The sequence below is a fragment of the Dermacentor variabilis genome, chromosome 4 (assembly GCF_050947875.1).
Source record: "Dermacentor variabilis isolate Ectoservices chromosome 4, ASM5094787v1, whole genome shotgun sequence".
In the NCBI taxonomy this organism is placed as follows: Eukaryota; Metazoa; Arthropoda; class Arachnida; order Ixodida; family Ixodidae; genus Dermacentor; species Dermacentor variabilis.
Genome location: NC_134571.1, coordinates 97,165,877 through 97,187,734, shown reverse-complemented (window position 1 = coordinate 97,187,734; position 21,858 = coordinate 97,165,877). Strand labels below are relative to the sequence as shown.

At 43.5% G+C, this 21,858-nt stretch overlaps 1 protein-coding gene across 5 annotated transcripts in view; it reads right to left on the bottom strand.

Moving 5' to 3' along the window:
* The window catches only part of LOC142579558 (uncharacterized), a 31,866-nt gene that overhangs the window by 1,184 nt on the left and 8,824 nt on the right, over positions 1 to 21,858 (bottom strand). For 2 of the 5 annotated variants that reach the window (XM_075689896.1, XM_075689897.1), the window contains one exon: positions 4,135 to 4,352. The exons of 1 other annotated variant lie outside the window; for it this stretch is intronic. In XM_075689896.1, the coding sequence (XP_075546011.1) occupies positions 4,135 to 4,352 (218 nt within the window). Of the gene's footprint in view, positions 1 to 4,134; positions 4,353 to 11,681; positions 16,020 to 21,858 lie in introns of those variants that run through there. 2 more of the 5 variants (XM_075689901.1, XM_075689898.1) reach the window with 2 other exon arrangements.

Genomic DNA, 21,858 nt, shown 5'->3' with positions numbered 1-21,858 from the left:
AGGAGGTCATGTACAAAGTAAGAATTGCATGCCTCGCTGCCTTTGTGTGGATGCATGCCTATTTTTCTGTCCCTGCCCTTCTTCCCTTTCCTCCTTCTGTGGGATGGACAGCTGGGCTGTCACTCGGACATCCCTCTGCACTGCAAGGCCCAGTAATTAGTTTCCATTAAGCCTTTGTTGATCGGAATTGTGCCCTCGCTATTCCAAGTGCATGTGGTGCCAGGGGCTCCAGAACAGATACAAGGGGGGGGGGGGGGGGGGGGAGACCTCCCTCTAATAAGTTGACCAATGGTTTCACAACAATAAACAAAACAAAAAAGGTTGTATTGGTGAAATGAATCCCAGCTTCTGCCCCCATACTCAAAATGCACTTCTGGAGCCCCTGCACAGTGCAACAGGCACAATTGTGTGAGCGAATGCAATGAAACCTTTCTGGGAGAGTCAAGGTGTGCACACACTTTTCTTTCTTCTGATGGCCCCTTTGGAAACTGCTCAAACTTGAGTTTATCTACAGTGCCTAGTACCTACACTGAGTGCATACGTTGTATTGTGCCTCTCTGAATTCTAAGCTGAAGAGGAGCACAGAGCTCACGTGGTGTTGTACTATGCTGGGCTGCACTCATCCAAGGCTAACAGTGATGGAGACGGCCCTATGCTCTTGTGACCAGGTGCTTAGTTAGTGTGAGGGTATGCAGCTTAGCTGCTGTCTCCTGTATGTTGCAGGGGCCTCTCCTCTCACAGTGACAAGCTAGAAGTGCTCATTCTGATATTCACTCATGGCCTGGGGGGGGCCTCTGCTTCTCATGCTGCCCATGACGAGCATTCAGGTTCAGACAGTTGGATGGTGCCGGAGGCAAAAAAAAAAAAAAAAATTGTCCTTCATTAACTCCCGACACTACTACGTCGTACCATGGCACTATGTTCCCTTTGAAGGCTAAGTGCATGCACTCAACCACAGACCAGATCATGTGCTGAGCTGCACACACTGCTGATATGCTCCTGCACCTTGCTAAGCTTGAACCTGGGGAGGTTGCTACACTTGTGAGTACTAAGAATCACCACATGTTCATGCAACTGAACACATTCACGCGCCAAAATGTCAATATATATGTTTTATTGTAATTGGTAGGTGTACGCATCCTCCCGCTACTTAAACTGCAAGAGCTAGTTTAATACAACCAGTGTACTCAGCAAGTAATAATGTGACACAGCAATGGAATTACAACACAGAAGAGTACAATACAAATGGTGCAACATAGAATTAATAAAATTGTGATGTATCCATCTAGTACACTGTGCTTTATCTAACTGGGCCGCTGGGATTATAGTGCACATATGCTCACATGTTCAATTTCACCTGAACAGGCTCGTTACTGCAACATACAATGTGAGCAAGGCACAGCAAATATTTGGATTTTATGAATGTGAAAACACATGCAGGATACCAATATGGTTCTACAGATCTGCTATCAGAGACTGGCACAAGTGCTATTCAGAAAAGCCTTTTTTGAGAACTGAAAAACGTGATTGGCCAATTCTCAAACTGCTTGTACAAAAACATACAGCTGTCGTTACTTGATTCAGTCAACATGCAATTTTGTACAAATAATTTTAGAGAAATATGTTGTGCCAATGCCTGCAGAATCAGTACAATAGTTACAATTAACTCGTAGAATGAAATCAGCACATGGACATTAACACATGGGTCAAAATTTAAATCACCGATTAATATTTGTCATAAGTACATTCAATATCAATATCACATGAACTTCCAACTTCCATCAATGAAGAACATACCACACAATAAAGCTCTAATAATAGTGACAGAAAGACAGGAAGAAATCAACCTTACTCACAAGCAATTACACTAGTTAAATGCCATAAGCCAAATAATTAAATTATGAATTAGAATTAACAATGCACGTTCACTAATCACATAATTCAATTAGCACTCCGAAATGGAGAGAAAAAACTGAATTCCTACTGAACATTCACCTTAATCACTGTAAAAGAACAAAATGAAAAGATTCAGGAAGAACGATAACAAAGGAGGCTTCAAAATTAACTATATGTACTAGAATCCAGGGGAAAAAAAAACATGAGCCTCACAGATAAATATCACATATCTTTTACTGCACATGTAAAAACAACACTGAAAGCTCAAGTCACGCAGGTGCAGAAATATTTCATGCAATTAACTAAAACTAGCATCACACATTCTAAATGTAGTACATGGTGGCAATAAGGATATAACATTAAAAAAATTATGGGATTTTACATGCCAAAACCACTTTCTGATTATGAGGCACGCGGTAGTGGAGGCCTGCAGAAATTTCGGCCACCTGTGGTTCTTTAATGTGCACTTAAATCTAAGTACCACGGGTGTTTTCGCATTTCGCCTCCATCGAAATGCGACCGCCGCGGCAGCGATTCAACCCCACGCCCTCATGCTCAGTAGCCCAACACCATAGCCGTTGAACAACCACGATGGGTATATAACATTCTCCATCTACCAGTGACAAACATGTAGGGGGAGGAAGTGGGGAACAAAGGTCATAACAATGAACTTCTCAGGCCAGCATCAATACCATATGCACAGCTTTTGTCAAAAGAAACAAAGTCGCTGTGTTAGTCACAGCAGCTGAGTATGAGACATCTTGTCAGCCACCAGCTGCAGTGGAATTGCTGAAAGCTCCTGAACACTATTCACTGTCTTTCACAGTTTTCAAGCATCTACAGTTCCTCAGAACTAAGAAAACACACTTGTATACTCATAATGGCCTTGTTTCTTTTGACTGAAGCTGTACACATCATACAACACATACTTGTACACAGTTTTACCCAGTAAATGTCCAGCTGGTACCACAATGTCCTGACACATTTCACAGGGAAAAAAAAATGGAGAGAGAGAGAGGGATGGGGGTGGGGGGCAAGATGTGGCAGAATATCTAAATGGATTAAGGCATGCTCCAACTGAACAACATCAGGTTTACAGATGAACCTGAAGAAAAAGTGACATGGAAGGTATTCAAGCTGTAAAAAGGTTACCAAATAATGAAACCACTGCAGAGAATGAACACCTAGAATGAACCTCCAAATGGTCAAGCCAGCACAAGTCTCCTGCAAATGGCTTGGATGAAAGCACTGGTATTCATTTTATCCAGGAATGAAGCATGGAATAATTGCTATGAACAAAGTGAACTGAGGTGTTAATTGTGCAGATAAGAATTACTGTGCACTACAGCATCCCCAGACTATTTTCTGTGGTGTGCTGTGATCTTAGCTAGATTATTCACTTGTGTTTCAAGAGGGACTCTACAGATGAATACTAAGTCAAGATAAAGCAATGAATTAAGTGTTCCAAGGTTGCTTTTACAGCAAAAGTGTTCATAAATGAGAAGATGACGTAAACATAGGACAGGAGTGATGGCCACTTTTCCCCTTCTCAACTACTGTATGGCAAAGGATTGATTAATGTGGAAGAAAAAGATTCTGACAAAGCAATGAAATAAGTTCTCGCATGACTGTGTCCACCAGTAGTGCTCTTGACAGCTTAGCCTTAAAAAAACATCCACATACTAGTTGTTCCTCAGCACATGAGATACTTTTACAAGCCACAACATTAATAACTTATTTAAAGTGTACAATTAGCATTCTTGTGCATACATAAGCGTTTCTTCACTCATAAAAATACTGAAATATGTAGCAGAATACTTGAAGAACAGCAACATAACCGTAAAACACCTAACATTCAAGATTTAAAAAAAAAAGCCCTCAGATGAAGGAATTTTATGTGAACATGGCCACTGTCATGTGGCCGACTCATCGGAATGTGCATCCCTGTATCATTCAATAAAAATGGCCACACCTCTGTCCTAATGTGATGGAACAACTTTTAATTTCAGAATCTGTTTTTTCCAATATATCTGCACACATGACTTGTAACCTACTTTGGTGTAAGATCAGGATGTCGTGTGATTATGTGTTTTCTCGGTTCAGTGTTCTATGCAAATGATTTGGAGCAGACAGGGCAGCTGTGTGGTTGCTCATCTCTATAAACAGGCACATGTGAATTCAGTGTGGACCTTTGTGAGAAGCTTTGAGTACATAAATGGCACTGAAATGGCCGCTCACCAGAGCGAGTGCGCAGGTGTTGCAAAAGGGTGGGCATTACTGAGAAGCTCCAAGCTCATATGTGGCAGTGAAATGGTTGCTGACCTGTAGGACCCTGACTTGTACTTTAGGATCAAAGAGTTTATCAGTCTTATAGTCACAGAAGTTACATCGGTGTGGGCGTCTCTGCTGTGAATTCTCACCCTTGGCAGTTGCTGGATCATTGGAATGCCTTGATGCTGCGCAAATAAAACATCACAGGTTATCGGTGTTCCTTTAAAAATAAAACTGTAATTATGATATGAAGAAATGAAGCAACATAATAGTAATGCTAATGATGACCTTGTTCTTAATTCATGAAGTTTTGAAGGTGATTTCAGATCATATCAAACACAACGTGGCTGGTCAACTACATTGATTTGCTCAACAATTTCACATGTAATTGATAAATGACAGAGTTTATGAAGTTCACAGATATTTTCACTAAGAAAAGCTTTTCTGAATTGTAAACAAACATAAATTGACAGAATGTGCAGAGAATGCTTGTTTGCAAGAAGACAACAAAGAGGCTCAAACAGAACATTATTAATAAAAAAAGGGAAGGTCTATATATACCAGAACCAAGATGCAATAAAAATGTGAGCCTAACCTAAAAGGATCTCATTATATCATGCACCAAACAGCAATACTGAAAACACCTTTCACACAGAACCACATATATTCAACAGTCAGCAAATGTAATCTAAGGAAAGGTGGTCAGAACAGATCACCATTTCACATTAAGCAAGCACACAATGCCGTTTCTGATCGGTATTCAACTCTTTTGGATACCACATTGCAGACAACTTTCTCATTCATAGTACCTCATGAACAGTTTGACAAACCCATTCCACAGATATCACTAATATGTTTGCAATATTCTTCAGGCCAATTCATAAAGCTCAGTGTTACCTTGTGCATAGAATCAACATTGTTGATTGTTAATTCATCTTTTAGGTTTTCTTAATGCACTTTGTCTTTGGTTGATGTTTTCCATTTCTTGCAGTCAGCAACCAAATTTGGTCACCCATACTATCGTATAATTTATTATTATTCTCTTTTACATTAATGTCTGTGGAAAAACATACTTTATCACTGTTTTCTTCACCTACAAAGTGAGTTTCATATTTTCCTGAGCCGTTCTTTGCTCAATCAGCAGCAATCCAAAGAATAGCTACATTAAAGTGTTCAAATTATAAATTAAATACATGCAAGAACCACTATGTCACATGCTCCAATTACCTTACCTGCCTCCTTTCCATGTTAGGCATGACAACACGAAGCACAAGGACAAAGAATATTGCAAATCAGTTCTGTGGAAGCCCACAATGTGGAGAAAGAATCATGAAACTGAAAATTTTTTAGCCCTTGATTAATTCGCCCTTGCTCTGCGATCTGCTAGCCTCTTGGTTAGCGCAGATTGTGAGCAACTGCCCCGGAAAGGCGTTGGTCCCGAGTTCAATTCTCAGAATATAATGAATTTTTCTGCAATTGCAAAGCTTTATTTTCTAAGAAACCAGTATTAGGTTTCTTATGTAGCTTCAGCTAATGTGGGGTGGATGACAAGTATTTTTTTTTTTTCGTAATTTTTCCTCCACCTTGTGGGCTTTCCAAAAAATTGATTTGAAAGTTTGATGGAAGCTTTTGTCTTGGGAAAAGGAAACACCAAGAAAGCACCAATGATAAGTTAGAAGCAGGAGAAAATGCAGCTGTTCAGAGGAGTGGCCAGCTGTCCCATCCCTGCTACGGCACAGTTATCGAAATCCCAGCTGTAAAGCAATCAAGCCTCAAGCACCATGCTGCGGAGTCCTTCTGTCTTTATGGGTCACCCCGTCCTGGGTTCCTGATACCAGATAACAGTGTCCATGCTTTCTTTTACCTAAATCTCTGTCCCTGGACTCCACCAACCTTCGAGCCACTAAAGAATGCCATTCATGCTTTCTTGGTTATTGTTCCCGTGTTGTGGATATCCCTCCCAGCTTTACATTTACCTCCGAGCTGCCGAGGAATGCCATCCATACTTTCTTGGTAAGAAATCCCGGTGACGTAGCTACCATTACCACCGCACTGTCTGCTTATGCCACCCCTGGCTCCTCGAGCAGCTTACCAGGTGACTTGGTAGAAGTCATTTAAGCCACCTGTCTTATTGCAGTGAGGATTGCATCAGCTCATTCACATTCAGCTTTATACTGTTACCATCGCAGGCCACCTCGAAGCTACCGGAATTTCATGGGTTCCAGGCTGATTTAACATTTTGGTTGAAAACAATCAATACATTGGGCGCTCACCATGCCTGGCCAAATGACAAAAAATCGATGGTTGCAGAGAAACGATTCTGTGGTGCCACAAAGGCGTGGGACCAGTACGAAAGCCACATGTACCAGTTGTGTGGAATTGAGTGGAACTTTATCATTGGTTTTAGGAAAACTCTAACCCATTTTCAACACAACCTTCATGTCCACCTTCGTTTGAACCCATGGCAGCACAAGCTCACAAAATAACGCCATTGGCTCCACCAAAATCTCCAAACACATGGCAGACTGATGCTGCCAATTTGATATTGCTGCCTATGCCAACCCAGCAAAGGCTTGGACACTACTACTTCCCGTAACCATCATACCGATGGCTCACTCGATATGACTAGCTACATGTCATCATCAAACTCTTATGATTCAAACACATCAGGGACCAGGTTGCAATTGTGCAAGTTAGCTGATTGCTGAAAGAAGTGTCGCTGCACTGCGGAACAGGTGACAAATCTGCATTTACAACACAAGAAACCTGCAAAGTTGGAAGCACAAAATGGCTACTGCCGTTGATGCCCACGCAGTGGTAAGACGTTAACAACAGTGATGTCGTGCATCATTACAAAATATTGCATCCTTGGTGTCATTGCAATGAACACAACCTCGACATATCTTTATAAGGTCAAGGAAATGAATTCTGAGGAAGCTCATCACGTGCCTAACACGTGGATACTATTGACGGTTGTGTGGACAATTTCTCTTAGCAGAAAATTGGTGAGGCTGATGTCAGTTCTGTTTTCAAGATTTGCTGTATCCCTTCCCTAACCATGAGAGTGCAAATGTCTGTGACACTAAAGACCAACCCATAAAGCCAATTCAGCTCATCATAGCCACCTTCAAGGAACAGGGCGCTTGTAACTAACAACAACCTTAACTACCAGAAGACCCGCATAAAACAACCTTTGAGCAAAAGACCCACATGAGGGGCAGTGGTGTCGGAGTGTGAAGGGGAAAGACCAGGAAAGGAAGAAAAATGAGAAGTGGAAGTAAAGGCAGACTTTCAGAGAAATGGCCGACTGTCTATTCATTACAGTGTTAGCTTTGTCTGGGAATGAGGTGTGCATAAAGCATTGCTTTAGTCAAGCAAAAGTGTCTCTAAGATGTGCAAGGTCGCTTTCACAGAGAGGAGAGCTTTCAAAAGCGCCAAAGTAAGTGGAATATAGGATCACATTGGCAGCCACGTTTTACTTGCCTTCCAAATATTCATGTGCAACAAAGGAAAGAGACTAAAAAAGATTCCAACAACCAAAAAATAAGTTCTTAAACGAAGGCATTCAGACTGCTTATGTTCTTGACAACTTGAATATATTCTTATACTATACATCCTTTCAGATGATAATCAGTATTTGTGCTGTCCGTTTCCCTTTTCATGTTCGTGTCTGCACGCCAACCTTTTTTCTAACATGAATCTCTGCCAACTAGCTGCACTTTCTGTCATTCTAAAAAGTTATGGTGAAGTGCCACGAGACGCTTCAATGATGACAATGAAGTGCCGTTGAAAACATGCAAGCACGTGCACCATGGCGCTTGCATCGTCCAGAACAAAGACGACACTTCCCTGCACGTGCGCTAATGGTGTGGAAAAAAAAAATGAAGAAGACAAATACCTACGAATAAGCAAGCAACACAAAAGAGTGCTCAGCAAACCATAATATAATGCTTGCTCAAGAAGCCTACAAAAAGAGAAGAGACCACGTTGGCAGAGCAGACGGAGCTAAGAAGCTGAGCAAGGAAGGTGCATTGGCTTAGGTTGGACGTCAACATTCAGGAGGCCAACAGCTATCGGAGGAACCCAGTTGAGCGCCAACGCATGAGGGGACCTCTAAACAACATGTTTTCCACTCCTGTCAAACATCCAATGAACAACAGTCTGCGATAGCTTGCCTGCCATCTTCTCTTGTGCAATTCATTAAGTGATGCACCATGCCAGCTTTGTGGGATGCCAGCCAAACGGTGAGCGTGCTGTGTTAGTTGGTGCGAAAACTTTGAAGGGAGGCTTGATCTCACTTGCCCCATGCCCTGCGCCCATGTACTTGCACTTTTTATGTGTGACTATATTTTTGTGTGCTGTGATTGTTGTCATTTCTTCCCTGCTGCCCTCAGAGGCATCTCTGACTCCAACCAATAAGCCTGCTCCCTGAACCACATCGCAACAAAAGTCATTCACATACTGGTTGTACCATAGTACACAGGACTTTCCTGCAAGGCAAGGAATTAACACCTTACAAAAGCAACATACAATTAGCTTTTCTTGTTCATACATAAACATGTCTCAACTCTCAGGAATGTTCCAATAGGCACTGGTATATCCGCAGGACACCGACATGTCCCAGCGAGAGGCCTAACATTCATAAATGTACATGGTTCATTATTTTACTGCATTCATAAATACTTCTGAGGTGGAGATGATGGCTGAGCCCTTCCACTCCGTTGCATGTTGCGGGGCTAGTTGGCGCATAGCTTTCAGAAGATGAAACGCCAACAGTGACAGCGCACTAAGAAAGAACAAAGACACTTTTTTTCCGGTTTTTGTCCACACCCCAAAAACTTGCTACTTTGTGCCGCCTGATTGGATCTGATTACTCTAAAAAAGTAGAATGTTCTGTTAAACATACAAAGCCTTTTGTGAAGTGTGTAGAAGGGGTCGTATACCGCATACTGCTAAAGTGTGGGAAAGAGTATATCGGCCAAACTGGCCGATGTATTAATGAACGCCTGCGGGAGCATAAGCTTTCATTGAAAAATGGTTATGACTCAAACTTGCCGCTTCATTGCAAGGCCTGCAGGAATGAGAATAAGCAAGTATGTGAAGCAAGGCTTCATGATACAACAATCACATTTAAAAGCAAAGATTCTGTGGTGCGTGAATTGTTGGAGGCCAACCAGATTTTAAAAAGAGGAAACGCCTGTGTCAGCACCCCATCTCTGAATATTTACGCAAATGAAAGCATGTTTTTGATAAGTTTTAGATTTTGATTAATCGTGACTCCCTTCATATACATCTTCAGTGTTGTCGCGCATGCGCATTCACATAATCAGTGCTCCCTCTTTTTTCTGCCCCTCTCCCCATGGCTATATAATCAGCCGCCTTTGACTTCAATAAACAGTTGCAACTAGCGCCTGGTCCTGTCTTTCTTCCTTCTTAGTGTGCTGTCACTGTTGGCTTTTCGTCTTTTGAACGCAGTAGTATGGTTAGTCAACTGTATGGGTGAGTGCGCAGGTGTATGTCCAGATTAATCATCTCCGAGAAGCACTGAGGGCGTATATGGCATTGAAATGACCACCAGCCTGTGTGAACCCTGAATTGTGCTATTCTCTTCCAACGGTATTTCAGCTTCATAGTTGCACAGATGAAATCGGTGAAAGTATCTGTGCCATGACTTCTCTCCCTTGACAGTTTCTGGGCAGCTGGAGTGCTTCGATGCTACACAAAGAAAACAAGCTAGCTTATCTGAGTATCACTTTAAATTTTAAAACAAGACTGTGATTACCTGTCAATGAATCAGTCAACCAATCAACCAATTATTACTATTACCTCCAAGAACAAACTACATGGGCGCTGCAAGCGCTGCTCACGTGACGTCAAGGCATGGACTCGCACCTGTCATTTGCTGCAGTTCGGGGCGTCTTCGTTCGTAAAAATTTATTCAAGGAGCTTATTTCTTAGATGACAACGCAGTTCTCAAAGGCAATGCTACAGCGAGAGCCGAAGGAGTGCATACCAGCCCATTGCAGGTTTTTCATGCGTGAATCGGCAACCGCAAAAACATAGCATGTAAGAATCCAGTTATGATACCATACCAGCCGCGGTGCAACAAGTATGTCACAAGCACTGGATATATATGACTTTTACAACAGTTACCTTAATTTTAATCCACTAAAACAGGTTTGCTGACGACGAGTAGTTCATTGTATAACAGCGAATTTTTGCATTTCTTCACAGAAATGCTCGGCAGTAGCACAAGAACTTTACTAACACTGCAGTTTGGATCCCACCAGCACCACTTGCTTCTTTAACTGCTTCCCGAAATTAGGCGGTTCTTCACATGTTTATTTTAAGTGGCAGTAATTTGAAGTAAGGCTAATTGAGGCTTACAGCTGTTTGCAGCATACAAAAAGGAATGTACCAGTATATATTCCATTTTCCGTGCTACATGTTCAACTCACTTCAGCAATTTACTGGTGTTTGTTGCTTGAGGAATATACATGACGAATCTGTTTGGTGAACTGACACAGGCTGCTCTGCCCAAAAGTTTTAATGAAATATGCCTTTTTGGCCGTATGGCTGCAGCCAGAAAGAAGCCAAAGCGTCACTCGTTAGTAGTATGGGACATATTGAATATATAATTGCCCAGTGGAGGGTCAAAAATCAAGTGAAATATGTAAGGCTTGTGGTGTCTTATTTATGAAGGTTTGCGAGGTTCTCTTATGTACTAACGAAGTGAATAGTTCTCTGTTTGTATAATTAGATAATGCTGGATCGAGACATGGTGAGGCAGAGGGTGATTGAATTTTCCTTTTCTAGGCACCCTACCTGCACTGCAGTACCTCGAGTATACTTTAGGCGTTGCAATTAGCGCTGTAAAAAATTGCTTCGTGGTTTGAATTCGAAGCTGTAGTGAACTGATGGGTTTCGCAAACAATGCGTGCCTCGCCATAACGACAGTTGGTTGCTACCGTGGCATTAGGGGTGTGCCATATTGTCGATAAAGGCTACTGAGGGCCACTATGAAACACTTCATCGCTTGCAAGTGATTGGCTCTCGATCTTAACCCAGAAACCTTTGTTTCAGGTGATCACTGTTATGGTATTTGCGAATGAAATATATGTGTAAATACTCTACATATGACATGCCGTTGTGTTAGCAGCAATGAGCAATTCGTTTATGGGGGCCTGTTTTAGAGAGTGGTGAAAGTAGCAGCAAACATTTTCATATGAAATGTGCCCCTAACCCTTTCTTTTACGCAATAATAAAGAGGCCATATTTAACTAGAATAACACACGAGAGTAATAAGAATCATGATGACAGCTTCGCTGGGCAGTGTTTTTCTAACATGGATAACATGTTGACACCAAACACCTAGATTTTTCTTTCGTGTAAAATGCAATGTCCCTCATATTGCCTCTTCTGCAATGTCCCTCAAATCACCTCTTCTCACTGCGGTCAACAGATCAACCATCCGGACCTACAGAGAAAAGTCGGTGACTCGGCCTCAGACGTACCTTTTGCTCAAACTTTGTCATCGCCGCCGTGCACCAGCCCATCATTGGAGCTGACTTTCTTTGGCACTACAAGCTTGTCGTCAACATGAGGCACACCTGCATCTTGGACTCCAAGACAAGCTTAACCGTCCAAGGAGTTTCCTGTTGCGCTCCACCACTTCGGCTTCTCCAGGTGCACATGGCCATTCCTGACCCTTGGTCAGCCATCCTTGCTGAGTTTGCAGATGTCTTCTGGCCCCCCTCCTTTCAGTCCTCGGTCACTCACAGCATAGCATCCCGAATAGCCCTCCCGTGTTTGCTCGGGTTCTTCGCCTTGCGCCAGATTGTCTAGCTGTCGCCAAAAAGTTTGAACACATGCTTGACCTTGGCTTCATTTGTCCCTCTTCCAGTCCTGAGGCCTGGCCACTCCATATGATGCCCAAGAAGAACGGTCACTGGCGCCCCTGCGGCAATTACGGTGATCTCAACAAGGCCATTGTTCCAGACCGGTACCCAATACCTCACATTCAGGACTTTACATCAGCACTGCACCGCTGCACCATTTTTAGCAAGGACGACCTGGTGAAAGCTTATTCCTGTGGAACCCTCAGATATTCCCAAGACCGCTATTATAACACCCTTCGGCCTGTTCGAATATCTGCACATGCCTTTCGGTCTTTGTAATGCAGCCCAGACCTTTGAGTGTTTCATTGACCAGGTATTATGTGGCTTGACTTGCTGCTTTGCCTATCTTGCCGACATCCTTGTTTACAGCACCAATGTTGAAGCTCACAAGCTCCATCTGCGTCAAGTGCTCGCAAGACTCAACAAGACCATTTGCCTGCCTATATAACCTTAACCCCCCCAACTTGGATCACTCGGTAGTTCTTTGTCAATAATGGGTACAGCGTAGGGCTGCTGTGCTGAGGGAAGAGGGTACAAAACCAACTATCAGACCAACTTGGGTAACTGGGCATGTCTCCCCGAGTACGTGCTGCTCTTCTATGAAGCGCTTTGATGCCGAATTTGGTCACTGGGTATATACCACTGGTTATGTGCCGCTGTTCAACGACAAAAAGAATCATTAAATATGTCTCCGGTGCTGGCCGTAATCAAACGCACATCATGTACAGTCAAGCGCCTCTACAACGAAATGACCTTTATAACGAAGGAATAATTCTGTCTCGGTTCTAATGTGAGCTGTACGGTGTTCAACCTTTACAGTGAAGTGGCCGTCCAGCGTGCCCGGGACCTGGCCGGTGGGCTAGACCTGCCGGTCCCGATGTGGGACTAGCCGGGCGCGCCACGAGTTCCACTCACTCACTCAGCGAAGTGACCTATATAACAAATCATTTCAGAGGCCCTAAACGCTTGATTATAAAGGTGTTCAACTGTATGCTGAATTTTGTCTGAATATGTATTCACACATGTGCCACCTGCGGACTTACAGCAGTGCCGACAAATGGTGCAGCATTTCAGTGTGAAGTCTGAGAGGTACAAGGCTGCATATATGCCTGATACATATCATCTGTGGTGGCAATATGTTGTGTCACTAGCTTGCTTCAATGATAATCAAATTAATGTCAAGACTGGGTTCCGCTCAAATTTTTTTCTAAACAATTTTGAGCCTCACTAGCTTGCTTCAATGATAATCAAATTAATGTCAAGACTGGGTTCCGCTCAAATTTTTTTCTAAACAATTTTGACCCAGTATTTACAGCAAGCATTCAGTTTGGTTTGTTTTAACTAGTGATAATAACTGTCTTTTTCCTTTGGTAAGGCAAGTATAGAATCACTGATTGATGGACATTTGGTGAGTTCATAGGTGTGGTAAATGTGTCGTGCCTTCACTGACTTATCACGTAAGCAATGAAATTAATATTGTTCTCACATTCAGAGCATGAACACCCTCAATTTATAGGGTTCCAAGGTTAGTTTTTACAAAATGCTGTGCACACTCGAATAATTCATGCACATGAAGTATTATGAAGCAGTTTGAAGGCTAGGAAGCAAACACATTTGAGAAAAACAACAATATAGAATACAAAAAGGTCTGTGGTCCATGACAGTGAAATCGCAGACCCCGGCGTTTGTGCCTTAATAACCGTTGCACAGCATATGGTCAGCGAAAGTTGGATTGGTTATAAATGCGGGTGGGGGAAGAAACCATGTCTCAGAAGTTTCAGAACAGAAGAAAAAATATACATATTGTTACGGGGAGTATTTACTCAACAGTAAACGGCTAGCACTTGGCTAGTCAAGGCTGCACAAGGCACACAAGGCACACAAGCACGGAAGACATAGTTTTTGGAGTGGCTGCCACCAGGAGGCGTGGTGGTGCCTATCATCAGCTCTAGGGAATCTCTTGGCATCTTTGCGATACCACCCCTGCTATAAAAGCAGACTGCCAGCCACCCGTCCTTTTACTTGGCATTGGTGGCCATGCTGCTTGGCGCTCAACTAAAGGTTACAGGTTAGTGCCCATTGTACATATACATTTACATTTCTATTTATACAGTGTCATCGCCACTGCAAAATTTGAGTTTGTATTTGCTTGATTCGTGCATCAGTTGCTGCATGGTAGGATTGCCAATATGGTTAAGGAACTCGCAAAGCTGAACGAAGAGATAAGGGCTGAATTGCTAAAAAAAAGATAGACAAGAATTCAACACTTTCAACGACGCATTGGAACGTGACCTCGGGAACGAGATCCAGGAGGTGTGCAATGAGCAACGCCAAATGAGTACGAACACTGACTTTCTGCACGAGTCAATCAAAGAAATGAGGCATAAGATGGGTTCTGAGCTCTCACAGAATGCAAGTCAGGCAAAGGAAAATGACAAACTACGCGCTAAATGTGCTGCACTGGAAAAAAAGCAGCAGAACTTGAAAGGCGACTCACATATTCAGAGCAGTACTCGTGAAACGCTAATCTGGAAATACAGGGTGTTGTGAAGAAAAAAATGAGGACCTTGCTACTATTTTGTCTGATATAGGCACTGCAATTCATGAGCCAATCAGTTCATCTAATGTTGAGTGTTGTCACTGTGTTCCAACTCGCAACCTGGATAAAACAAACATTGACGTTCAGTCTAAATCTAGAGCCAAACGCGACGCCACCTTGAAAAAAGCAAAGAAAACGGGAATCACGAACAGAGACCTAGGATTAGAATCTACGTGCTCCGTTTACATGAACGAACATTTGTGCCCAGCGCTAAAGAGGCTGCTTCGCATGGCCCTGAAAAGGAAATATGAACATAAATGGAAATCTGTGTGAACCAGCAATGGGAAAATCTATGCAAGAGATGCTGTCCTGATGCTATCTGATGCTGTGCAAATATTGGCAGAATGGGATCTTGCTAGGATTATGTCTGCTGTTTCTAAAGCTACTGGGAATACTCGCTAAAAATTGCCATGGCATATCACGAGTTCATCTTACCGCATCATTTACAGTTACAACCTAACTCCAACATTTCCATTCTGCACCTGAATTCTTGATCTGCAGCCAACAAAAAAGAAATTATTAGTAATCTTTTTTAATCTGTTTTATTTCAAGTTCGATGCCATTATGCTAACCAACAAATGGTATCATGACAGCAGTGCTTGGCTGTACATTGATGGCTATGCTATGCACACGAGACAGGAAGTAGCGACTGCGATCTGTGAGTAGGTGATGTGGAGCACCATGTTGGATGATGATGTTGTACAGTAGGAAGTCGGCTACATCCATGACGCAGCTGGTTGGTAACGCTCGACTAATTTGTAGCGACTGCAATCCATTCGTTGGCTTTCACAGAAATCGGAAAGGGGTCGAGCAAGTCCAGGCCCACTCGATAAAACGGCTTGGTTGGAACATCAATTGGCTGGAGGAGACCAGCAGATTGAGTTGCAGGTCTCTTGTGGCGCTGACACAGGTCACAAGACGTTACGTAGCAGTGAACGGAACGATAAAGGCCCTTCCAGAAGAAACATCGTCGTATGCGACCACAAGTTCTGAAAACGCCTAAGTGCCCGGAAGTTGGACGACATGAAGCTGGACAAGGACATCTCTGTGTAGATGACGCGGGACAATTAGCAGGAGTTCTGCACCGTCTGGGTGCACAGTGCGGCAGTAAGGAATGTTATCCTGGAGCAAGAACAAGTTGAGTGAGGAGTGCACATTGCGGCGGTAAAGAATGTTATCCTGAAGCAAGAACATGTGGAGTGAGGAGTCGAGAGTGCTGGATTGCAGACGGTCAAAATAAGAGAGAGCAAGGATGGATCTGTACGTTGTTTGTCGGCCAGATGGATGAAGTCTGTTATTGCTAAGATGTAGGTGTAGGGGTCTGTTTCAGTGGAGACAGATGGTTCGACGGGGTGATGACATAGGCAGTCAGCGTCATTGTGTAACTCGCCAGATTTGTACACAACCAAGAATGTGTATGTATATATATATATATATATATATATATATATATATATATATATATATATATACACACGCACATATATATATATATATTATAGGCCGTCCATATAGGTATGGATAGAATTTCACGACAGCCCAGATGAGAGATAGGCACTCCCGCTCAGTAATTGGTGTAATTCTTTTCCGACTGTGACAGGAGGCGACTAGCATACACTATCACATGGTTACCTCCCTTCTGTGTTTGGGCGAGGGTAGCACCTATGCCATGGCCACTTGCGTCGGTGCAAAGCTCTGTTCTAGCAGCTGGATCAAAATGAGCCAGCACAGGTGGTGATGTGAGGGCAGAAATCAGCGATGCAAAGGAAGTCACTTAGTCTGTGCCCCAAGAAAAGGTTGCATCTTCTTTGAGGAGGTCCATGAGGGGTCGAGCAATGTCTGCAAGGTTCAGGACGAAGCGGTGAAAGTAGAAGCAAAGTCCAAGAAAGCCGCATACTTCATGCGTGGACCACGGAACCGGGAACTCGTGGAGAGCACGGACTTTGTCAGAGTCTGGTTGGACATAAGTAGCCCCAACTAGGTGTCCAAGTAATTTGATCTGGTGGCACCCAAATGTGCACTTAGAGGAGTTGAGCTGGAGGCTGGCCTAGCGCAATGTGTCGAGAATGGCCGACAGACGAGGGAGGTGGCTTTCAAAGCTGGGCGAGAAAATGATGATGTCGTCCAGGTACCAAAGACAGGTCGACCATTTAAGACCACGTAGAAGAGTGTCCATCATGCATTCGAAAGTTGCAGGTGCGTTACACAACTCAAAAGGCATGACCTTAAATTGGTAGAGGCTATCGCATGTAATGAAAGCGGTCTTCTCGCAGCCGCAGTCATCGATGGCAATTTGCCAGTGTCCTAAGCGGAGATGTAGCGATGAGAAATATCTGGCACCACGGAGGCAGTTGAGCGCGTCATCAATTCGAGGGAGAGGATACGCATGCTTCTTCCTTACCCGATTGAGATGGAGATAATTGACGCAAAACCGCCAGCTGTTGTCTTTTTTTTTCACAAGCAAGACAGGGGATGACCAAGGGCTAGAGGAAGGCTCCATAACATCTTTGGCAAGCATTTTCTCTACCTCCTTTTGGATGACTTGGCGCTCAGAGTGAGACACTCAGTAAGGGTGCATGTGAAGGGGGCTGGCATCTCCAGTGTCGATGCGGTGGACAACGACATGTGTACAGCCTAGTAGGCTGTTCTCAACATCAAAAACATCAAGGTAAGAAAATAGGGCAGCACGGAGTGCTTCACTGTGGAAAGGTAAAAGGTCGGGGGATATCATTTTGTTCAGAAGTGCCTTGGTTGGCATCAGATCCGTGAGGGGAGCGACCACATAGTCACCATCAGGGACTGGGGGAAATGGTGACAGAAGGACGTAGGTAGCAGCTTGATCAGGTAGTCACAGAAACTCCACAGAACGTAGGCGAGTGTTATGTAATGCGGCGTCATCAGGACACAACGGCAGTTCGAGCTGCAAAATGCCAGCAGAACAATCGATGAGGGCAGAGTTGGCGGTCAAGAAGTCAATACCAATAATGACATCGCGTGGACAAGCGTCGAGAACAGCGAAGAGAACTGAAGTGTGGTGGCCGGCAGCAGTAATGCAAGCAGTGCGCATACCAAGAACCGCTGTTCGGGTGCCGTCAGCTACTTGCACAGTAGGAGAGACGGCAGGTGTCAGCACTTTTCGTAGGCGGCATCAGAGCGTAGAACTAATAACAGATATGTGGCGGCCAGTATCAATGAGAGCAGTAATGGCCACACTGTCAACGAGAACACCGAGCAAATGGTGTCTTGAAGTAGGTGTCAATACAGGTTTTTTGGTCCATGTCGTCAATGTAGCCTCACCTCCCAGAGCTGCATTGGCTAGTTTCCTGGGTGGTGGCCAGAGTAAGCGGGGGATGGAGAGTGACGGTGTTGAGGAGAGCGCAACTGGCGACTCTGAGGTGACGGCGGTCGGTTAGACCAGTGTACTGGAGCAGCACCATTGGTGTACATCAGTGCAGAGCGCGAAGATAGATGGTGAGGTTCATGGGCCGGAAGGTGGTCGTTGAGAAGAGATATGCTAGAGGACGGGCCACGATCTTGGTGGCGGTCACCCAGGAAACTTGGTCGGTAATACCGACGATTGCAGCAGTGGCGTGAAATGTGGCTGACGTGAGAGCAAGAAAAACAGATTGGTCAATCGTCTGGCGTCGTCCACTTGTGAACCAAGGAGCAGAAACAGCAGCAACAATTGGGACGGTGTAGTGTTCAGTGTGAGGACCAGAAGCGCACATGGGCTGAGGTGCATGACAGGTGGCTTGTGGAATGCCCATATTCCCAACTTCTTGACGGATGACAACTTGAATGCGAGATATTGTCACCAAATGGTCATGAGCAGGTGTCTAATAAGCAGCTGGAGCCATGGCTTCGAGCTCCTGGTGAACAATCCTGGTTAGGTTGTTAGGCGTCGAGAACAGCGGGGGCGTCACGGGATCTTCGCATGAGGATGTTGCAGCCATGTTCAGGAGACTGGTAAAGCAGTGAGTAATGCGCCTGCTTTTTGCTTGTTCAAACCGGCAGCATTTTGTTATGATGGCGTCAATCGTGCTGCAGTGCTTACACACGAGTACGTTGAAGGCATTGTCAGCTATGCCTTTCAACACGTGGCCAACCTTGTCCGCCTCTGGCATGTCTTTGTCAATGGTGCGGCACAAAGCTAGCACGTCTTGGATATATGTGATGTACGATTCCGTCAACGTCTGAGCTCTGGCCACGAGTTCGTGCCGGGCTGTCATTTGTCGTATGACCGATCGGCCAAACAATTTTTCACCATCTTCTCCTTGCATACGTCCCAACTTCTCAGTTATTCGTGCGTGTTAAACCACACGCGAGCTGTGCCCCGTAGGTAGAAAATGATGTTGGCGAGCACTAGCGTCTCATACCGCCTATGGTGGTTGCTGACGCGCTCGTACAATAGGAGCCAATCGTCGATGTTACAGTTGTCCATACCACAAAATGTGCTGGTGTTGAGGGGATGCGAAAGGACCATGGTTGCTAGAGCCGCGGGAGCAGGCTGCGATGACGGCGTACTGTCTTCAACCATGGAAGTGGGAGAAACGTGGTGTCCACTCCCTTACGCCAAACACACCAAACAGTTATACACCAAACAGCAGTCACTTGGTCATGCAGGGCATCTACCATGTCTGTGTCTTTCTCATTTAACAAATCTCTCTCCCAGATGACACCTTGCATACCATTTGGACTGCAGTGCAGCGTAAGAGTCACTGTTTGTTCAGCAATTACATTCAGTTTCTGGAGACTTTAACTTTGTCTCTTCGACTGTACTTCAATCAGCATGTCCCCCAATGCCAGTTTCTTGGTTTTTAGCTCGGGAGTGACAGCACTCTTAATGCATTATGCTACGGCAAGGACAAATTTCGTTGTGACTGGCACTTTATTACGGTTGAATGAACGACAACAAATTTTGCAAAGTATTGCGCGTTCCTTCAAAAGTCATTCTTAATAGAGCTATAATTCAGGCAGGTTGGTTATTCATGATTGTCAAATAACACCACAAAAGAAACAATGGACGAACATAGAAGCTGTGTATGTCTCTTCTATGTTCGTCCCCCACATTTTTTAATGTGCTGATATTTGACAATTTTAACTCTCAGTGTTGACATGCAGTGCCCAGGCAAAGGAAGGGAAATTTCGCGAGTGCCACTAAATGGCGCAGCATGTCCTGAGGGAAGCACAAGTGGGGATCTCAGCTGCCATACACAGCTCACACTTAAGAGGAAGCTTTAGCTCAGGTGCTCCTACCTAAATACATGTAAAAGGAGAATTCGTTTTTCTCGGCAACCACTGCACCAAATTTCGCAAGGTTTGTTGCATTTAAAATAAAAGCTTTATATCTAGTGACTGTTGACATCGAAACATTGATTTAGGTGATAAATTTTTATTAAAAATTGGCAAACATCGTAAATTTTCAGAAAACGAAACTATGAAGTTTACAACTTCGTAGACCCGCCGTGGTTGCTCAGTGGCTATGGTGTTGGGCTGCTGAGCACGAGGTCGCGGGATCGAATCCCGGCCACGGCGGCCGCATTTCGATGGGGGCGAAATGCGAAAACACCCGTGTGCTTAGATTTAGGTGCACGTTAAAGAACCCCAGGTGGTCAAAATTTCCGGAGTCCTCCACTACGGCGTGCCTCATAATCAGAAAGTGGTTTTGGCACGTAAAACCCCAAATATTATATTATATTATATACAACTTCGTAACTCAGCAATGAAAACTAATATCACAATTCTGTGAACTTTATTTCACAGTACATTTAAAGTGGACAAAATTGATAGGTTACACATGAATTTCAAATTTTTAGTAATGTGTAACTACAGCTTTTGCAGAACCCTTGAACACAATGTAACAAATTCACGTAACACATAAATTCATACATTTAATTTGCTCGCTTTGAATAATCTAATGGATGCCGTTTACAGAACCACGACATCTGTTCCTGATGCAGAGCAATTAAGTTGTAGACTTCGTGCTTCTATCTTTTTCAAGCTTGCGAATTTTCGAAAATATTTTAGCAAAATTCAGGCCCTAAATCAATATTCCGCTTGCAACAGTCACTAGAATTTACCTTTCTATCTCAAATGCAACAAATTTAATTAAAAACTGTCTAAGGATTAGAAAACCATTTCTGCATTTTACATGTACTATTTGAATAGGCCGCGTCGGAGTTGGGGCCGAGTTAAAGCTTCCTCTTAATGCATTTCGGTGATGGCTCTTGACAAGTCACCCATCTATGACCTTCCACCATCAAATTACACGTATACCACCACTTGACTGCTAATGTCGTTTTAATTACAATAAGCATTCCCAAAGAATGGGCTCTGTCTGAAAGTTTTATGGATGCATAAAGATTCGAGAACGTTAACCACTTTGAGAACATGGTTTTTTTAAATTTAGAAACTTTCAATTTTCTCAAAGAACTGCAAAGACATTGTACTAGAAAAAAAAGTCATACAGGTGACTTCGGAACCACCACAACCATAGTTGAACAATAGTAGGAATTAGAAAAGCACACACATTACAACATTTACAAAATAAATTAATTTCTCAATAGGAATCTGTTGTAACAATTGCATTAAATGGCAATAATAAATGAACTTGCGAGTGCTGTCACTCAATGTCTCTTAGAGCATTAAACACAATAAAATCCTAATAACCTGAAAGATTACATTGAAGCATTGATCTATCAACAAGAATTAACAATGCACAGTTAAAAAACACAGTCATTTATTTAGTCCCACTGAAACACTTACAGAACTGACCTCGTAATAAATGGTTAAGTGCTTAATTGCTGCAAATAAGCACTTATATGAAAGTGTGATAAGTAACCATGTCATAAGTTGCATGATGGTGCAACTGTCACTTCCTTAATTAACAGGCACAGCGAGTCAGTGAGGTTAACACCCTCCACTATGATACATGTGTTCCCTGTCTATCTTGGCATGAGTGCAGGACTGATTGTCATAGAAAGACAACAAACAGCTGTATTATAATAATAAAGATAGCTAAAAAAAAAGCTCCGCCTCCTTAGACACAACAGAACTATGAGCTTAACAGAAAAAGACCACATATAATTGTGCACCAAACAACGCTACTGCAGGCACCAGTCACAGAGATGCAGCAAAACTAAAAGATACAGCCACTAACAAAAAGTAATGTCACACACTCTAACCATGACACTT